The sequence below is a fragment of the Felis catus genome, chromosome X, assembly GCF_018350175.1.
Source record: "Felis catus isolate Fca126 chromosome X, F.catus_Fca126_mat1.0, whole genome shotgun sequence".
NCBI classification, from domain to species: Eukaryota; Metazoa; Chordata; class Mammalia; order Carnivora; family Felidae; genus Felis; species Felis catus.
In genome coordinates, this window is record NC_058386.1 from 33,469,573 (window position 1) to 33,490,374 (window position 20,802).

Genomic DNA, 20,802 nt, shown 5'->3' on the forward strand with positions numbered 1-20,802 from the left:
TACATTGATTTTATATCCTGCGACTTTCCTGAATTCCTCTAGCAGCTCTAACAGTTTTTTGGTGGAAACTTTTGGGTTTTCCGTGTAGAGTATCACGTCCTCTGTGAAGAGTGAAGGTTTGACTTCTTTTGTGCCAATTTGGATGCCTTTTATTTCGTTGTCTGAATGCTGAGGCTAGGTCTTCCAACACTAATATTTGATTCTGAAGGGTCCAGGAGCTCTTTGAAATTCTTGTGAACAAACTTATTAGAACTGAACCAGATTTGGAAAAAAAATTTTTTTTAATTTTGTTCCTTTTCAGATTCTCTTTTTGCAAACCTCCCATAGCATTCTGTGTGCATTCAGGTTTTGTCCTTCAAATTTGTCTGTTATATTCTGAACCAACATGCCATTTTACTCCATAACAGAAACATTCTGTTTTAAACAAAGAAACAAAAAACCCACGTCATCTTGAAACTCCTAGTGGACTCTCACTCATGTATGTTAGTTATAACTTTTAAGCAAAATCACTTGTATTTTATTGTGAAAACTACAGGGTGAATAATTGTGAATTTCTTTCATGTTAGTGGATTTAGCAGATTTCATGAACACACCTATCCCAGAATTACTCAGCCACATACTTATATAACTTCTCACTGTGGCAGAAATGACCATGGTCATGGGCAGGCTCAAAAATAGAGCCTCTTTGTAGCCTATGCAAATAAGAAGCAAAAATATACGAACTAGAATTATACTTAGTTATCAGTGTTTCAACATTCTGTGTTAAAAATTATCTAGGCACCTATGGGATGCCTGGGTGGCTCATTCAGTGAAGCATCCAACTCTTGGTTTCGGCTCAGGTCATGATCTCACAATTCATTAGAGTCTTGCATAGGGCTCTGTGAGCCTGCTTGGGGCTCTCTGTCCCTCTCTCTCTGCTCCTCCCCCACTTGCTCTCTCTGCCTCTGAAATAAATAAACATTAAAAAAATTAGGTATGTATTGAATGCCCATTAACTATCAGTCCAAAGTTATGCATTATCTAGAAATCTTAAAAATTATCTTCTCGTTGACATACTATGAAACGTGATCGCTTTGTAGAATGAAGTTTGTCCAACCAGTGATTCAATTTGGTTAATTATAAATTTATATATATATATATATCATAATCTTAAACATAAAATACATTAACACCAGTTTATGTGATCAGTAAAAGTTTATAAGTTTAGGAAGAACATACCTGAGTAGTAGATAAATGCATATTTGTGTTATAGTTAACACTGATAAAAGAGAAAGGACTTAGTTGTTTTCATTAAATCTAGACGATTGAACTAGTCCTGTTTGCCAAAGATTTACTTAAATTGAATTTGATATCTTAAAATAGTTGTGATTTAGTTTCTGGGAGAATATATATTGTTTAGATCTACCTCATTTAAAGTATCATAGTTCGGTTTCCTTATTTTCAAGAAAATTTGGAAATACTCAATGTGTGTAAGCAATTATTTATCTAGAAATGCAATTTAAGAACAGAGCTCCCTTAATTTAAGAGATTTTATAATCTGTTAATATCATCCAGAGGTAGGAAAACATTGTACACTCACACAATCAAAGGTGAAGACCTTTGTGTATTAAAGACAGAGACATATGGGCCCAGACAAGTAGAGCTTATAGCTTCAATCCTATAATTTCAGGCATATGTCAAGTATAACACAGAAACAGCAAATCTCATCAGTCCAGATATCAAAAAGCTCTTCTCCCCTCAGAGAGTATGCAGTTCTTAATGGATTTGAACAAAGACTGGAAAATGAGGTTGTGTTTTGTCTTTCACCCAAAAGAAACTAGATCTCTTTGGACTCATTTTGAGAGATTTCCACATGGTCAGATCCTAAAACCAAACTCTGAACCATTTTTTTAAACAATGTTTATTGTGAGAGGGAGAGAATGAGTGAGCAAGCAGGGGAAGGGCAGAGAGAGAGGGAGACAGAATCCCAAGCAGGCTCCATAGTGCCAGAGTGGAGCCCAACGTGGGGCTTGAACCCGTGAACCCTGAGCTCATGACCCGAAACAAAATCAAGAGTTGGATGCTTAACTGACTGAGCCACCCAGGCACCCCCCCCCCCCCCCGCCAGTCATTTTGGTTAACGATAAAAATAAATCATTGGCTGTAAATGAACAAAAATGAAACAGAAACACAAAGTTAGCAGAGAAGGAAATTAAAATTATTAAAAATTTAAATTAGAAAAAATCAACAAAGTGCTCTTGGTGCTTTGGATTCACCTAGAAGAAATGAGACACCCCTGGGTATTAACTGAGAATGAGGTACACATTTTTGTCTTTGAATTTTATCTGGCTCTGACAGGTGAATCTAGCGGGCATATCACTGTGACCTCCAAAACAGTTAGAAGATATTTTCAAAGAGAGTGAACTCATGACCTTTATATCGATGTAACATGAAAATGTGTTAAGAGTCTTCACTGATGAGGAATTGGCGGATATTGTAACCAATCCAGAAGAGAATCCAAAGAACGTAGAAATATTGATAATCTTTAAATGTGTCAACGGGGGCAAAATTGGGTTGAGTTTGGACCTCTACTGGACAAAGCATTCAGTACGTGTGTCCGTGACTGGCAATTTACAAAGGGCTGTCAAAGAGCTCAAAGACCATGGAAGGCCAGACCAGGTAACCTGGAGGGGAGTGTCCTCAAGACAGAGCACTGTGTCAGTGGCAACGTTCCCGTTCTTGTTTGTACCAGACTGTTGAGGGCCAGGAGAAAGAGTTCCCTCGTAAAGAGGGTCCAGTGCAGTCAACAGGGAGACCAGGTGTCTGTCATGGATGTTTCCAGGCCAGTCCTGAGCAGGGCACAGTGACACCAGCGACACCAGTGACATCATAATGTCGGAGGTGTCATATAAGCAGCTGCCTGACCAGTGAGGGGCACACTTGGTAGGAGGCGGCGCCGCCATCCTGCCACCCTCGGGCCAGCGGGACGGTCAGGCCGGGCCGGTCGGGTTCCAACCCAGCACGCGGCATGTCTGGGAGGCGCCGCCGTCGGCACCGTCGCAGACGGAGGAGGCCCGCGGTGTCCCGCTCCAGGAGAGCCGAGCTGCAATTCCCGGTCAGCCGCGTGGAGCGTCTCCTGCGAGAGGGTCGCTACGCCCCGCGCCTGAGCGCGTCCACCCCGGTCTTCCTGACCGCCGTTCTCGAGTACCTGACGGCCAACATCCTGGAGCTGGCGGGCAAGGAGGCTCTGGACAGCCACAAGATGCGCATCACCCCGGAGCACGTGCAGCGAGCCCTGGGCAGCAACCAGCACCTCAGGGGTCTCCTTGAGAACACCACCTCCCGTCGGGTGGATGGGAGGCCCCGAGTTCGGAAGTGGTGATGCCCACGCCCCCTCGTCCGGACCCCGAAGCCGCCCACAGAGGAGGGAGGCCGGGCCTTGTGTCTGCACGTGACATTAAAGGAGTTAGCTCCAGGGCCGTGCCTCTGACCGGTGTCTGTCTCTGTCATTCGGAGGTAGCCGGAGGTGTCTGTCAGACATCCGGGAGGAGACCTCCCACGGGAGGTGGAGGGTGGACGGGGCGGTCGGTGTGGGATGCTGGACTCGGGCATTTCGGGGAGCGGTTTCGCTGGGGACAGTGCGGGAAGCGGCCCTGAGGGAGTAGCGGGTCAGGGGGAAGAGACTTCCTCACTGGCGCTGAGCCAGTCCAGGCTTGTGAGGCCAGGAGGCTGGCGGGGTGGGGGTGGCTCTCCCAGGCATGTTGAATGCCCAGAAGGAGGGTGGGGGCTGAAGACCACGACTGAGGGGCCACAGGCCTTATTCCTGACCGGAGACCATGTGGAAGTCAGGAGGTGATGGCAGTGGGGGTGGGTGGAGAGGGTGGCCTAGCAGCCGACACGCCCTTAACGGGCCAGGGCTTCGCGTGAAGATTGAGGAGCGACGGGGAAACCGTGAAGAGGTACACGTAGAAGGAACTATGCTCAGGTTGATTCGATGGCCTTATACCCCGCCTCATTCCAAAAAGGGGCTCGAGGTAGGGATTCTTAGCCAGTGCTGCGGTCCTCTGTGGAGTATATCCTTCCGCCGTCGCTCGCGGACACTGGTCACCCGTATAGTACTATGAAAGGTAGCATCTGGCCTAAGACATGCGATCCTAGACGTTCTTTTTAAAAACCATTTGTTAATGTTTCTCTATTTTGAGAGAGAGCATACAGGGAAGGGGCTGAACGAGAGGGAGAGGGAGAATCCCAAGGGAACTCCCTACCACCGGCGCAGAGCCCGATGCGGGGCTCCATCCCGGGAACTGTGAGATCATGACCTGAGCCAAAACCAACAGTCAGACCCTTGACTGAGCCTCCCAGGTGTCCCAATCCTATGAAGTTCTTAATGGTTACTGTTAATAGATTTATTTAGAAATATACGCCATTACAAACTCCTGTAGTAATCTCATTCTCCATGAAACACCTAACCCGTCTACGATCAGATACTTGATGGAGCAACATAGAGTTATCAGGGGCTGAATACGTGTTTGGAGAGGTACCAGTGTGTTCCGTGTAAGTTCTGTCCCGAGTGCTGGACTCGGGAGGACATACAGTTCTTACAAAGACTCTTGTGGTGTTTTGGGTTAAAAAGAGTTGTCACGTCAAGTGTTCTGGCAGTCTTTCCCCTTCCTGTGACTGTCAACATTTAATATTTTCTCCGGTTCATCATGTCCTCAAGACCCCACCCCCCCCTGCAGCACCCTGGACTGTCACAGAGGGCTGGTCAGAGGTTGCCTAGGCAGCGTCGACAAAGGGATCAGAGGAGCTGGGTTGGCCATCCCAGTTCACCACTTTGTGGCCGTGTGATGTGGGACACTCCTCTGTTGCCTCTGGAAAGCACTTTCCTGTGTGAAATGGGGATAATAAGGGTTCCCCCATCTTTGGATTTTTGCCAAGATTAAGTCATTGCGTGCCTGTCAACTGGCGCACAGCGCAGCGCCCGGCACAGGGTGCGCCCTGAGTGCGTAGCTGCACGTCTCTCCCTTTCTGTAGACCACATGCTTAGGCGTGCTTCCCCAGGTGCCCCTGGCCTGGATCTCACGCGATGGCCGGGGGCCTGGGCCACTGGCTGAGACCGCAGCCTGCTGAACCTTGGGGAGAGACAGAGTGCCACGCAGAGGAAGCAGCCAGAGGTACACCCAGGAACCAGACAGGCCTCAGCCTGGTTTCCTCTCTGCTCCCCTCTGCCTGGGGACTCACCCTCTCTCTGCTTCCTGCCACCATCTGTGTAGGCAGCAAGACCCAGATGGCTTTTAGCTAGTTCACAGAAGTATCCTGAGAATAATTGTGTGGAGGTTGTATTTAGAGCTTGTTACAACATGCGCTTGTAAAACTCCAAGAACCCTTTCTTCGCACTTACTTACCCTTCAACCGAATATTTACAGAAACACTGTCAGCATGTCTACCCCACAAAATTCTTTTTCAAATTTCTTACTCTTCATTTTCATAATTCAGTGATGGTGGTGTGGGAGGGGCTCATGGAGCTACCATCCCAGGCATCTATAGCCTCTTTAAGCAGCTTTGTATCTCTTCTAGCCTCCTCTTCGTCTGGTTGGCCAGGTACTTCCTGGCCCTCAAGTGGTAGGTGGTCCTGGTAGGCCTTGACCACTTGCGTGACCTCCCACTGGTCCTTGGTAGGTTGTTACAGAGAGCCACGAAACCCTCCTAGCCTTAGCCAAGACCAGTTCTTCCTGCCAACTGCAGGTGAAGATTCAGTAGGTTCTGGTCTCCAGGAAATGTAGTTTACGTGGGGGCGCGTCAGCTTCCATGCCTATGAAATGAGGAGGTTGGACGACATTATTTTAAATGTCTGCTTGAAACATATGTACAATTACCACTCTAAGAGCTTTTCCTGAGGAAGGTTGTTACAGTACGTGGGGCTTCTTTTGGATCTCCATTTGATATTTGGGGGCATTTTGGCCCCAACATGGTAATCCCCTCTCCTCACCTCACAGAAGGCGAGCTTGTCTCTCCTACCTGATGTTGAGGCTCTCTCCTCTCCTGTGTCCCGAGAAATGGGCCTTGAGACAGACAGCGTTTCATGTTCTCCTCTGGGAAAAAGAAGATGAACTCCTCAGTACTGTCTTTTGAATGTTCAGTGTGTCTCTTGAATCTAGGGAAGTGCCATCAGCAACTCGTTTTCTTTGGGAAATGCTGATAGGTTAGGATAAAATGATTGATTTCATACTTTGATTTTATCTTTGTACTTGGTAAAGTAGGTCTTGTCCACCGTATCTTATGTTGAGCCGTGTCACAAACACTTCTGCTTCTCAGTTATCTTGTTCTGAAAATTCTGACTCTGTCCACTGATGTGGTATTAAAGTTGATCATGTGGTGACATCAGAAGCCTGTACCCAAGAGCCTCTTCTTGGAAATACCTGTCCTTTTTCTTGGGAGTTCTCAGACAGAACTCCTTTGTTGAAAACAGGCCCTCTGTCCTGTAGCTGGTTGTATGGTCTTGTGGGAACCATCAGAATTAAACAAAAAACAATCCGAAGGAGACAGACATGTATAATGGGTGGTTAATTTATTACTGATAATTTTTCATACGTAACAACTTCTGTGGGAGGGCATAAAAATAATGCAAATTAAGGCAAAATTACTTTTTCCCCCTGTGGTATGCAAAAGAAGGTAATAAAGCCAATTCAAAAAAATGAGTCTTTTGATTAAGACTATTTTAGAAGCAGGTTCTGAACATGTGTATTTTAATAAAATCTCTAGGGATAAGTTTTGTGTATAACTTCATTTTGAAAGCACTGACCTAGAAGATACTTGTTGCAAGTTAAAATAGTAAGATTGCAATCAAACATTTAAAATTAACTGAAGTTGCACTGACAATATTGTAGTGTTATTGCCTTAATATCATCAGGTAAAGTACCACCAGGATTCCACTAAATGGAAACAGTGGACAGGGGTGCCCAAGTGGCTCAGTTGGTTAAGCATCTGACTGTTGGTTTTGGCTCAGGTCATGATCTAATGGTTTGTGAGTTCAAGACCTGCACTGGGCTCTGTGCTGGCAGAGTGGAACCTGCTTGGGATTCTCTCCCTCTCCCTCTGCCCCTGCCCCACTCATGCTTGCTCACTCTCTCAATCTCGAAGTAAATAAATAAACTTAAAAAAAAAAAAATGGCCAGTGAGAATAGTGACAAATCTCTAGGAACATCTTATATATGACACAATTTCTAAAATATTTATGTTAGTAATATTATCCCCATTCACATTTAACCTAGAGAACATTGACCACCTCTTTTGAGAATTTGTTCCCATGCAACTCTTAAACAGTAGTATATCAAATAAATCTCATAATTCTACTACTTCTCTTTTTGCAAGGTGACAGAATCTTTGTGACTTTCAGGGCCTTCTGGGAAATCTCAGAGTTTTAATTGCAAGATATATTTTGAATTATTGTTTCATTTTTCATTTAGTATTAATTTTGGGAAAGCAAAAAGTAAAATTACCAGGACACTTAAGCACTTAGGATTATGGAGGGGCACTTGAGTGGCTCATTCGGTTAAGCAGCAGACTCTCGATTTCAGCTCTGGTCATGATCTCATGGTTTGTGAGATCAAGCCCCACATCAGGCTCCACACTGACACTTGCTCTCTCTCAAAATAAATGCATAAACTGAAAAAAAATTTTTTTAAAAGGATAGGATTATGGTAGCTTCCGAACATGAATGGTTGTAGCTTGGCTACCTGTTACTTAAAGTGGCAATGTAATAAACAACCATCCAAAAGTTATGTAACTTCTGTTTATTTTAACAAGAATAATCAGGGTCATGATGAAGTCAGAACAAACTGAAAAAAGTTATTTTTTTGAAATACAAAATGGCAGATTATGAAGAAGGTAGCTCAGAGAAACTGATTTTGAACTTCTGACTTCCAGAAATGTAATCAAATAAATGTATGTGTTTTGAAAGCCATGAAGCTTTTGGTAATTATTTGGAGCAGTCATAAGAAACTCATATGGCTAAGGTGTGACCTTTTATAGTCTTTTAGTAAGACCAGACCCATGCTCTTACAAAACTTGGTCTTTCTTACTTGAAAGCAAATCAAATCCTCAGATTGAGTTAATATGCACCATAATATTTGATACTAAAGTAACCACAATCTCTTTTTGAAAATCCTATAAATAAACTTATGAAAATTGAGTCCAATTTGGAGAAATTTAGTACAAATTTGTGTCCCTTTTCAAGTTCTATTTTTGTGACCCTTCTACAGCTTTCTGTACATGCTCACTTTTATATTTCATTGTTCTCATTCCTGTTCCACAACAAAAAGTCATTTTACTTGAGAACAGCAATACCTTATGGGCTATAATGTATCCAAAATAAAACAGACTGAGATAGTAGATCAAAAAAATTAGAGAAACAGATTCAACATCATTGTATTTGTGCTTTGGATACACCTAGATCATCAAGAAAAGAAAGACACACTTGGGATTAAACTCTGCCTCAGGTGCACTTCTCTTACATTGAAATCTACCTAGCTCTGGTAGGTTAATGTATTGGGAATTTCTATTTGACCTCTCGGATGATTAGAAGATAATTGTCAGAACAAGATAAAACCATGACGTTCATACAGATATGAAACTAACATGTTTAAAGGTTTTCCTTAACCCATGAGAGAACCATTAGATGTTACAACTATGCCTTAGGAGTAAAGGCCATGCCCTAAAGTAAAACGTCTAATAGAGCCACCCTTAAAAATAAATCCTACCCTTATAAATTCTGTAGAGGAGATAAAATTTGGAGTCTGATTCCTTAAAATTAATCAGGCTTGGGGAAACCTTGGGTTTTCTACGTAACTACCTTAACAAAACATAAAAACAAACCTATTGAACTGCCTACTGGAACAAAAAATCAACACTTTTCAGAGGAAGATAGCAGAACGCGGAATCTCTAACATATTCACATCATCCAGTATACAATAAAATTTATTCAACATGCAAAGAAACAGGAAAATGTGACCTATAGTCAAAAAAAAAAAAAGGAAGCCAATATGCCCTCTTGTTGGACTTTTTAGACAATGATTTTAAAGCGCTTATTCTGTGATCAAAGAACTAAAGGAGAATATTTTCAAAGAACAAAAGGAAATACAGTCTTAATGAATGAACAGGTAGGGAATTTCAACAGGTAAATGGACACTATAACCAAATAAAAACTTTAGAACTTAATTGGGAGTTGGAATGAGTCACTTCTCCAAATCCTTCCCAATTTTTATACCCCAGAAACAACTATGTCACCTTCTGGGTATCTGCCTGCTGTTTGTCTCACCTCACCTGCATGTTAAAGTGCTTTTTTAAATGCAAAAAAAAGGGGGGGGGGGAGCAGGGCGGGGCGCTTGTGGGTGGCTCAGTCCTTAAGCATCTGGCTTTTGGTTTCAGCTCAGGTCACTTCTCAGGACATCCAGCTCCACACTGACAGTGCAATCCCTCCTTGGGATTCTTTCTCTCTGCCCCTGCTGCATGTGTTTTCTCTTTTTCTGAATAAACTTAAAAAAAGAAAACCTAAAAATAAAGTCTTACAAATATAAATGCAAAAAAACCCACTTTGGAACTTAAAATTACAATAACCCAACTAAAAAACACACTACATGGGTTCACCATCAGCTTGGAGGTGGCTAAAGGAGTCAGTGAACTTGAAGACTGATCAATAGGAATTATCCAGTCAGAAAAAAAAAAAAAAAAAAAAAAAACAGAACAAAACAGATATCCTTGAGACTTTTTTTTTTAAAAAATGTGTTATATTGGCTTCTCTGTGTGGCTCTTTGAACATAAGGAAGTAATAGTTCTCTTGATATGTAAAGCTGAACTCATCTTCTATTCATTTCTCTGAGACCCCAAAGGGCTACTGCAGCTAGAAAGAAGCATGCTATGATAACATAAATGAATAATTGTGTTAAGGAAATAATCTTCCAGAATTTTTACTGACTCCATCTTAAGATGCAGTATAGTACAAGCATTAGGAAAATTTTACTCATTATCTAATGTTCAGCTGAGCAATGACATTCTATTATAGTTATCTTTTCAAAATCATAGGTATAAAAAAATCATACACAGTGCATTGTCATGGTTAGACACATGGACTGTGGTGACGGGGTACCTGGATTTACCTTCTGGCTCTACCATGTATTAATTGGGTAACTGTGGGCAAAATACCTAGTTTGCTCATCTATAATATGGGGATAGTAATAGCTCATCCTTCATAAGTTTTGGAATTTATGGGAAATGATATATGTAAAGCACTTGGAATTTCACCTGGCACATATGTGTTAGTTGTGATCATCACATATATATTTTTCTTGAATCTTTTAAGAGTAGAATATTTAAAGGAACAGAATATTGAAAGACATTAATTAAGACATTAATTGAAACATTAAAACATTAATTGAAAGTATTAATTGAAAAAGTGTCTCTTTTCAAAAGTCTTCCCTAATGTGCTTTAGAGGACGAAACAGCTATTACCTTTCCCCTGTTAATCAGCAGAGGCATTCCTTTATGAAAGCGGAGATATTGCCTGCTTCTTGGAATAGCTGTCTACCACAGATAAACATTACTCTGAGCTACTGGGTGTGTTCAGTGTGTAAATAGATTGTGGGAACACGAGAGGCTGGTTTTTCAAGTTCCTTCTCCTAGCGCTCCATGAGGGTCAAGTAGACCAGCATTGTATACCTTGTATGTCCGAAAGAAAAGTGCATCTACAAAATACTCTAACCATCATATTGAGGTAAGAGTCATGTGCTTGGGGGTCTTCAGGGTGACATCACCTTTCCTGATTTTTGATCTCTGTGTGGTCGGGGCTTGGGGTTTGCTTTTCAGGAAATGAACGACTCTTTCCACTATTTGACATGAGATTTTACAATGAAATGAGAAAGAAAGGAATATATACAGAAGGGACATTTTGACCGTTGGGCTGCTGTGTAAGTTTGATGGCTTGAGGAGGGAAATAGAAGCATCTTCTGGTTCCTAGGGCTTAATTTAATCTATAAGCTGTAACCTTGTGCTAGATCCTACAGAACCATGAGTGTCTCCATGAACAAATATATATCTCCTAGTGACATAAAGACATCAGGTTCACAGCAGAAGTCCTGTCACTTTACCAAAAACCGGTCGCACCTTTGTATATAAGGTAGCAATCCTTGTGTTCTGATTTTCTTTCATTTGTTTAAATCTCAGATGTTTTATTTAGCATTGTTGAATAGCAGTCCTGTTCTTGATATGGTTAAATATCCAATGCGGTTATATGTTTAACAGAAAAATTGCAAAAGTCTGAAAACTTTGGAATACTTTCCACACGAATGTGGTGTTTTTAACGCCATGAGGAAATGAGATCCTGACTGAATATGAACGTATACTAGAAAGATGCATTGGGTTTTCGGAAAATTCTTTTTTATACAGACTGTCTAAATTAGCAGTGCTTTCTTTCTCATTTAAGTGAAAAATGCATTTTGGAACACAATATATCAAACCAGGTACTGGGAGAGAAAAGGTGTTATATATGTAAAGCATTCGAAATTATGTATAGCAAATATTACTTGTATATGATAACGTATTTTAAAATCTTAGCCTCCTTAAAATGTCTTTAAAGCACAGGAATTTGGTGTTTAATTTTTTTACTTTATAATAAGATGTTTACATATTTAGACAACAGCTGAAGCACAAGACCGTTACACTTTATACCCCATGACTTGAGTGCACAAAGACATTCAAATGGACTCTAGTGAAATCCTTAAATGGATCTATACATCTCTGAGTGTGTGTGTGCACATTTACATATGGACACCTAATATTGGGGAAACAGATAAGAAGGAAGATGAGAAAATGTCTTGTTGTTGTCAAATCATGGTTATTCTAGGTACTTAGGATTTTCTGAAATTCTCTGCCAGCCAGAGTTTGGGAGTTAGCTGTGTTGTCATTCGGTTTATTCCAGTTTGTTAATGTCTTCTAATTGGTTTAGGGAATGAAATAATATTTCTACCTCTTTGTGTCTTGGAGGCACATTTAGTATTTTTGTTGAAACTGTTTTCTTATGCTTATTTCGTATGTTAAAGAAATGCAGCTTTAATATGTGGAATGAATGAGCAGTTTGTTTTACCTAAGCTCTCTTCTACAATGGCATATGTTATGCCTGTTTTGCCAGCATATGTAATAACTTAGCTAATCATCTTTAATACTTTCTATTTAGAATTTACTTGTAACTCTGTTTTTGTACATCCCATATGCTGCTTGTGTATGTACTGCTACTCTCACACGTTCACCCCCACACATACTTTCCCACTTTTGGATGATTTCACAGGATTCTTTAACTTCTCTCCAACTTGGTTTCATTCCTGGCTCCGTCTTTCTGTGGGTAGTATCGTCGCTTCCTGTGACTTCTGCTTACCATGCTTTCTCCACATCTTTCATCACACCTAAGCCAGAGACATCCAATTATACTGAACACAGCAGTAATAAAAGAGGTGGTTCCATTGCTTCCTTCATTTGTAGAGCCGGCAACTGAAGTGGCTCCATTAAGTTCTGGAAGATCATCTGGGAGTCAGGTAGACCTCTTAGAGGTACAAACTCTGATAAATACATACACTCTGGGATAGGAAATTTACTTGATCTGGTTTTTCTCCCCTTTCACCACAACACATCTCTAAGAGGTACTTAATAAAATCTGCCCCTTCGTGCCTTGCTACCCATTCTCTCTCTTTTTAAAAAATTTTTTTAACGTTTATTTATTTTTTGAGAGTGAGAAACAGAGTGTGAGCGGGGGAGGGGCAGAGACAGACAGACAGAATCTGAAGCAGTCTCCAGGCTCCAAGCTGTCAGCACAGAGCCCAACGCGGGGCTCGAACTCACGAACTGCAAAATCGTGACCTGAGCCGAAGTTGGAAGGTGAACCAACTGAGCCACCCAGGCGCCCCCCGTTTTCTCTTTTAATAAAACCCCACTTTATTTTAATTTCCCTGTGATATAACATCTATCTATGTCACTTTATTGGCATTGCACTTCCAAGGGTCACTTGTGTTGCTATTAGGAAATCTAATTACCTTCATTCGTTCATGCATTCATTCAGTAAATATGCAACTCTCATGTCTGCCTTTGTGTACCTCTAGTATAGTTAGGAAAGATGTTAATTTACATAAATAATTCATTTCAATTATGATAGGTACTATGAAGGATGCTTTTCCAAATCCTCATTCTATGTGACTACTTTGCTCTATGTGACGTTCATAATCACTTCCTACTTCTTGAATCCTCCCTTCCTTGTTAATCCATGACTCTATATTATCTATTCAGCTACTTTTCTACAGTTTTCCCTCTCGCTGTCTCCTTCTCTTCCTTACTTGTCCGTTCCCCCAAAGGTGTATCATTTGGCCCATAATCTCTTTCTTCTTCTCCTTGCCTGTGATGTCTCATGAAACCATAGTTTTAAATATCACCTCTAAGTGAATGCTTGTAATATATCCATTTCCAGATTTTTCCATCTATTATGTATTTTCTCACTCATATGTCCAACTGTCACCTAATATTCATCATGGTTGTAGCCAAACTCACTGTCTTTCATGTCCTCCTCTTTTCATCCGTGTTTCTGCTAATGGTGTTGATGGTCTCCTGGTTTTGCACATTTGAAACCTCAGAGTCACTTTTGATTCTGACTTTTCCTTTGCTTTCAATACCCAAACCATTATCAATTCCAATTATTCTTTTCATTACAATAATGTCTACAATCATTTCTCCTGTATCTTTTTGGTTATTATTTTTTTCTTTTATGCTTTATTTTCTCATCCTCTCCTCCTTCGGTCTGAGAGCCACTTAGAACTCGAGGTCTTGGTTAGACCCCACCTCTACCAGAAAGTCCACGGATATCTTCTTTTCCCAAACCTTGGTGACAGAATTATAAGTGTGATAGAAAGAACACAGGCGTTGGTAGCCAAATATCCAGCCTTAAGTTCTTATTTTAACATCTAGGGCCTCTTGTGCACTTTCTCTCTCTGCCAGCCTCGGTTTCCTCACACTAATCCTCTCTCATGCGGTGGTCACAAGAAACAAATAGGATCTTGGAGACGAAATCGTTTTCAAGTGTGAAGCACTATATAAACATTAAAGTAAGATTTGCTAATAGAAGAATAAGTCAGAGGCAAGGACAAAGGTCCTGGGTCTTAAATACTGGGACAGTATAGTGTAGGCATTGGGAAGCTGGACTCTCCAGCCAGACCACCTGCTTTTGAATCCTGGCTCTACTACTTAACAGCTGTAAGAAATTAGGAAACTTAGTTAGCTTCTCTGTTCCTGAGTTTCCTCTTCTGTAAAATGGGGGTAGTAAAAATTTCTACCCAAAGGGGTATTGTAGGATTGGAAGGGTTAATAGACGTAAAATACTTAAAAACAATGCCTGGCACATTTTAAGTACTCTTAAGTGTGGAAGTGGTGGTGGGGCATGTGGATACAAGGTGGGAATGATATATTAGAATGGAGTTACCTTATGCAGATGAGTGCCCCATCAAGGGTGGAAACACACAACCACAGAGTGAATACGTATACCTGGCTAAATCCCTCGTGACTCATAAAAAATGGTCCTCCCCTCTGCCACAGAATTGAGTAAATGTACATCGAGGAGCCATGCATATTCTGAACAACCGGTTGGGGTTCAAGGACAGGGATAATGGTCTTTCAGACACTTTGGGGAAGTTAAAAAGGAATGGTAAATAGTTTGCCTTTTGAAGTCATGAAATATGTCAGTATTTCATGGAATCAAAATATCAGTATCCAGATGTCAAAAAAGAGACTTAACTATCCTCTGTATTCTAGAAATTTCTTTCTTTAACAAGCATAGGCTTATAACATTTCACAGTGCAAGGGACCTTAGAAATTCTCTTCTTCTCCATTTATAGGCCCATTGGCCAGAGTATGTATTTTTACTCACACAGTAGTTTAGTTTGAGCGAGGGTTTTTTCCCCCCATGTTAAGAAAACAGATAATAATACTTAAAACATTCCACGAGTGGTTTGAAGTGCTTTAAATTATTTAAACAATTGAATCTTCACTAGAATCCCACAAGATATCACCACCATCATCATCATCATCCCATTTACATAAGAATAAATTTAGGATCATAGAGGTTATGCATAACTAATGATAACTGAGCCAGGTTTCAAACCCAGGCAGGCCAGGGCCAAAGCCCATATTCTCCATCACTGAGTCCTATCATCTCGGCACCTCTGAGCTCTGGCCTTTGGTTATGCGGCTCCAGTTCTCCTTGACAAGTGCCATTAAATGTTTGATAGTTTTTCATAACATATAAAAATTACTAAAATGAGATTTGTACTAAGTTTCCCAGTGTCTTTGCAAGAGGAATCTGATTTTTTTTCTCGTCTATGATTCTGTATGCGAACATCAAAGGTCTCAAATAATGATCTTCTCTATTTCCTAGACAGCATATCATACTGTAAATTGGCGGGTACTTTGCACTGTTACTTCATTGTGGTTTCTGGCCACAGGGATATTCTCTTGAATGTGTGTTCGTTTCCATCTTTGTTTTTGCTAACATTTCAAAAGTTCAAACTCAGTATTTAGAATTGCTGTGTTATTTCATTTTCCTATTTTAACTCCTTGTTCATTTAAGTGTTCTTTCACTTTCGTGTTTTTCTTTTTACTTTAAGCATTATTGGCTACGAAAATAATTTAATAGGCTTTTACTTCATTTTCTTCTTCACTGAATAAAAATATTAAAATCAGTCTTTCCTCCACTGAACCCCTTAATAACTTTATTCATTTCCAAGTAGACATAATACCGCTTGTAACTCATGTTAGAGTTTAATTTAGCAGTTTCCAGTCCTTGCAACAGTTGACTTATCCAGGCTAATTTGATTTAATCTTTCTAATCGAATGCCAGGAAGCACTCTGTTCCTACATTAAAACACATCCAATTCGTCGAGGGGTCTGTGGTCCATGTAAATAGACTTCACTTTGGTGTCGTACAATCAGAAAATATTTCCAAAAGCGTTATCAGGACTTGGAGAGAAATTAGGAAGATGTATAAAGAAGCAACTTTAAGAGGTATTTTTTAAAAATAAATAAATAACTAAAACAAGTAAAAATTTTCCAAACCAAACAATGTAATTTTGAAAAACTCATTGAACATTAACAGTTTATTCTAAGAATGGAAGTGATAGATTTTACCAGAGAATATGGAGTTGGGATGGGAGCTGTGTGTAGAGAAATCATACTTGGAATGTTGCCATCAAATAATGATGTTCCAGGATTCAAAAATAGACTTTGAATCTAAACATACTTTTATTTGGATTGCAAATAGTTCAGCAACAGCCCACTTGGTAAACACAGACCAAGAAAGGTCGTAATAAACATACTTATTTAATTCATGTGTCGAGAGTATAGAAAAATCTATTAATAGATCCTCCCAAGAGCCGTATGTAGACAGCAATGATTTTTAGTCTCCTGGCGTGAAATTACATTAAAATCAGTATATGAATAAAATCTTTGAAATGAATTTCATTTAAATCAGTTGATATATCAAGGATATGGTCTCAAAGCAGTAAGGGCCTAATACAAATAGGCATTTTTTTCCGACTTTCAGTAAATAATGGGATATCCAAAGATGTCTGTGTCTACAAACAAATGTATGATTTTAAAGTTTTACATTTTGACTAGGACTAGACATATATTAAAACGCATTTTGTGACAAAGAATCACTGCCCTCTGATTAAGAAAGCAGCCTGGGAAAATAACTACAAGGAACTCCAGTCAATAATTTGGAAAAAGAAAAGACTAGAATGTTTTGTTTGCATTAGCCATGCTTAAGAAGGAAGAATTTAACTTACTTCAAACCGCTCATAACTGTCATCTAATTTGGTTGGCTATTACTGAGTTTGAGCTCCAAACACAGGAAGGTTATTTCTAAATCAGTTATATACAACAAACAAAATAACTATTGATTTTCTTTCAAGTGAATTCCTGTTTGACTTTTTTATTGTCCTTGTGAGTAATAGTTGTGTGTTTGGTTTTATACTTAAGCACAATAGGATGTAACTAAGTATTAGCACCACACAGATCTACAGAATAGGTTCCTGAACAATGAGGATAAAATCCAGGGATAATATTCGATTGATTATATTGAAAAACTATTGACCCTGGGTCAGCAAACATAAAATGTAGGTCCGTTGCTGCCACTAATAATCTTAGTAACTGGTCACACTTTCTGTGGTTTACTATGACCCAAGGACTATTCAAGTGTTTTTCATGTAACCATGATCACGTCTTGGTTTAGTCATGTCTGTGAGTCATTTGACCTTGGTCAAATTAAGTACTTCTAGAAGTATCTCCCTGGGATATTTTTTCTCCTCCCCTGGTTTCTACCTTTCTTCCTGGTTCATAGGCTCACCCAATCTGTGCTGGCATTTGTAAAGCTGTTGCTGATTTGGCCTTATTCCCAATGTCTCACCAATTGGCATCCTCTCTATGACCTTTTGTCAACGGTAGAGGAGCCTGCATTCTCTGGGGAAGAGGAGCCTGAATTCTCTGGGCTCGTAGGTCTGCTGGTCCCTGTAGACTTCCTGTTATCTCAACCATGCTAAGTTCCCCTCCCCCAGCTGAGCTCCTCAGGCCATGCTTGCAAGAGCCAAGTAGCACCAGGCCCTTTCTAACCTATTTTTCTTTACCCTCTCCACATCCTGACCACTGCTGGAGGTTTCATTTCCTTTTTTAGTCAGGAGAAGCTGTTCCAGTGTCTTATCCTACGTTTTCTCTATACTGTCTTCTAATAAAACTTGATGTTCTGACCGCCAAGCTTTGTTCTTGGTAGAGAGAACACCTAGCTTGAGGAACATTTGAAGAAAAAGAAAACATCGAGAACAGTGTTGTTTCCCAAATGATCTGTGGCAAAGAACCAGTTCCTTTGTTTTTAATTTTCCAAGCCACCTTAGACTAACACTTTTTTTTAAATTGTGTTGTGTCATGATTCCACAGATGACACACTCCTTTGGCACGTCACTGTCAAATTTCTATAAAAGTTTTTAAATGTTATCAGTTTTGCATGTGTCTTGTCCCAGCACCAGTATGTGAACCACGTTTAAATATTTTTATTTTTTTAAGTTTTATTTATTTATCTTGAGAGTGAGAGAGCACTCATGCAAGTGGGGGAGGGGCAGAAGGAGGGAGAGAGAGAGAGACCCGGGCAGCCTCCACACTGTCAGCGCAGAACCCGATGTGGGGCTCGAACGCATGAACTGTGAGATCATGCCCTGAGCCGAAGTTGGACGCTTAACCGACTGAGCCACCCAGGTGAACCACATTTAGAGCAGCATTGCCACAGACCCCACCTTTCCTAGGAACAAAGGATCTGTATTTACTGCAGTCCATCTTTCATTTTTCTCATGTGTCTGTATGTCCATCTTTGTACAGTCTTTTGGTACCTACAAATGTGCACCCTCAAAAGCAGGAGTACTGGGCCTTGGTATAAGAGTGACCAAGACAAAATTATGTGGGTATATAATACAGTATAATGGTCATGAACACAGTCACTAGAGGAAACCTGGCTTATTTGGAATCCCCCCTCCACCACTTGTGCGCTGTGTGGCCTTGGGCACGTGTTTTAGTCTCCCTCTGTCTTGTTTTCCCTCTCTGCAATATGGTAATGATAAAAATAAGTAACTCCAAGTGTTGATGCGAAGATTGCATGACTTAACATATGTAAACCAAGACCCTGCAACAGTGCCTGGCCTTTGTAAGTAAGTGCTATGTGAGTGTTTACCATCATTTTTACCATGAGCCATAAGGTAAAGGAGTTAAGGCAAGTGTACTAATGAAGCCGGAAATATACAACCCAATGTAAAATATAATGCCACATGGGTAACAGAACAGATATAATTGATTATGACTTGGATAACGTGAAGTATAATAATGGTTTCTTTTTGGCTTTGCATTTGCTGTCTGAGGAATTCTGTGGCTTCACGTGGAACAAGAGTATGTGACAGGGAATGATGCTAGGCATTTGGCACTAGCCACTCCTTTTGATTCTCCCAGAAACCCTACGAGGTGGATATTATCAGTATCTCCAGTTTACGTAAGAATAAACTGAGGTTCAGAAGGATTAAATAGCTTCTTTAACATAGTAGGTAGGAAAGCTGGGATTTCCACTCAGAGCTTCCTGACTCCAAAACCTGGAGTTCTTGCAATTGGCTGTTTGAGCTGTCCTTTGGAAACCCGTGGGAAGTTTTAAAACTACAGTGCCTTACCACCAAATTCTTTAATTTGATTAAAAAAAAAAAAAACCCAGCTCTACTGAGAGAAAATGCACATACCATGAGATCTACCCATTTGGAGTGTGCAGTTCAATGTTTTTTTAATATATTCATACGTTAAACACCATCCCCACAATCTAATTTTAGAACATATTCATCCTGGGGTGGGCCTGACAGCAAAGTCCCTGAGGTCTTAGCTTCAGGGCTACAGACCCTGTAGGAGATCTTGAATGGACTTCAAATGGTCGTGAACCTTTTTTAGGATCCACAGCTCTTGTTATCTTTCCCAAAGCAGTAGAGGTGCAGGGGTGCCTGCGTGGCTTAGTTGGTTGAGCCTCCGCCTTTGGCTCAGGTGATGATCTCACTCTCTGTGAGTTCGAGCCCCGTGTCGGGCTCTGTGTTGAGCCTGCTTCGATTGTGTGTCTCCGTCTCTCTCTGCCCCTCCCCTGCTCATGTTCTGTCTCTCTCTGTTTCTCAAAAATGAATGAATGCTAAAAAATTTTTAAGGAATAGAGATGCAGCTCAGATGGTACTAAGAGACTCTAGACTGGTGTGTTCTCAAACTTTAGGGTGCATGCAAATCACTGGAGCCTCTTATTAAAATTCAGGTTCAAATTTAGTAGGTCTGGGATGCAGTCAGGCACACAATAATTTTGATTATAGGAATACTAACATGAAACAGATAAGTGAAACATTATCTGCCCTACAGTCCCATTCTTCTCATTGGTGAATCTGTGTTACCAAAAAACCAATCAACAAACAAAAACAGACATGAATATTCAATCATTTTTCGTTTTTTGAATTTTGTCAATAAAATATTTCTGGGCATCTGTTTTCTCTTATTATGTAAGTATCTACAAAATAGTTTTGCCTCTTGGACCAGAAAGCCTAAAATATTTACTGGCTGGCCCTTAATAGAAAAATTGTGTTAACTCCTAGTGTAGACCAAAGTATGACCACCTTCGAGGAATAAATGTTATTCATCTTACTCTCCACAGCTCTTTGCTGCATTTGGCAGACATGGCGTTACCAATCAGATGGCTAAGAATAGTAAGTATGAGGGGCAGCAAGCTGGCTGCATTTATGGATACTTCTTCCTCTAGAAAAGAGGTCTGGGTAGGTGAGAGTCAACTTTTGGTTTAGTTTACACATAGATCTTCCTGGAGTTGCAAGCTACTTGCCTGAATAGCATGGATAGCTTTCCACAAAGGATCCAGTGTCTTCTCAGCTAGGTCATGTTGACAAGACTTTGGAAGCGGGATTCTCTAGGAACAATTTGCAATCCACAAAGACAGCTTGGTTAATTGGGGTTGGATGCTAGTTAGCTGAACTTATTGGCAGAATGTTGCATCTTCTTATACCGGCCTTCAAGCCCCCTGATGTTTAAGGTGTTTGTTAAGGGTTAGGGTTATCTGACCATGAATTTTACATGTATGAAGACATTTCTGCTGATTTTCCAACATTAGCTCACTTTGATTCCTGTGAAAAGGATCTGCTAAAACATTATGACTCTTCGAAATTCTCCAGGCTTCAAGTG

At 40.6% G+C, this 20,802-nt stretch overlaps 2 protein-coding genes across 3 annotated transcripts in view; both read left to right on the forward strand.

Moving 5' to 3' along the window:
• The window catches only part of SYTL5 (synaptotagmin like 5), a 308,338-nt gene that overhangs the window by 166,449 nt on the left and 121,087 nt on the right, over nt 1–20,802 (forward strand). For both annotated transcript variants that reach the window (XM_045050606.1, XM_045050607.1), the window contains exon 2: nt 20,264–20,315. The gene's annotated coding sequence lies outside the window, so the exon portion shown is untranslated. The remainder of the gene's footprint in view (nt 1–20,263; nt 20,316–20,802) is intronic.
• LOC111558759 (histone H2A-Bbd type 1-like) lies at nt 2,913–3,469 on the forward strand. Its single transcript, XM_023249352.2, has one exon. The coding sequence runs from the start codon at nt 3,008–3,010 to the stop codon at nt 3,359–3,361; it is 354 nt and encodes a 117-aa protein (XP_023105120.2). The 5' UTR covers nt 2,913–3,007; the 3' UTR covers nt 3,362–3,469.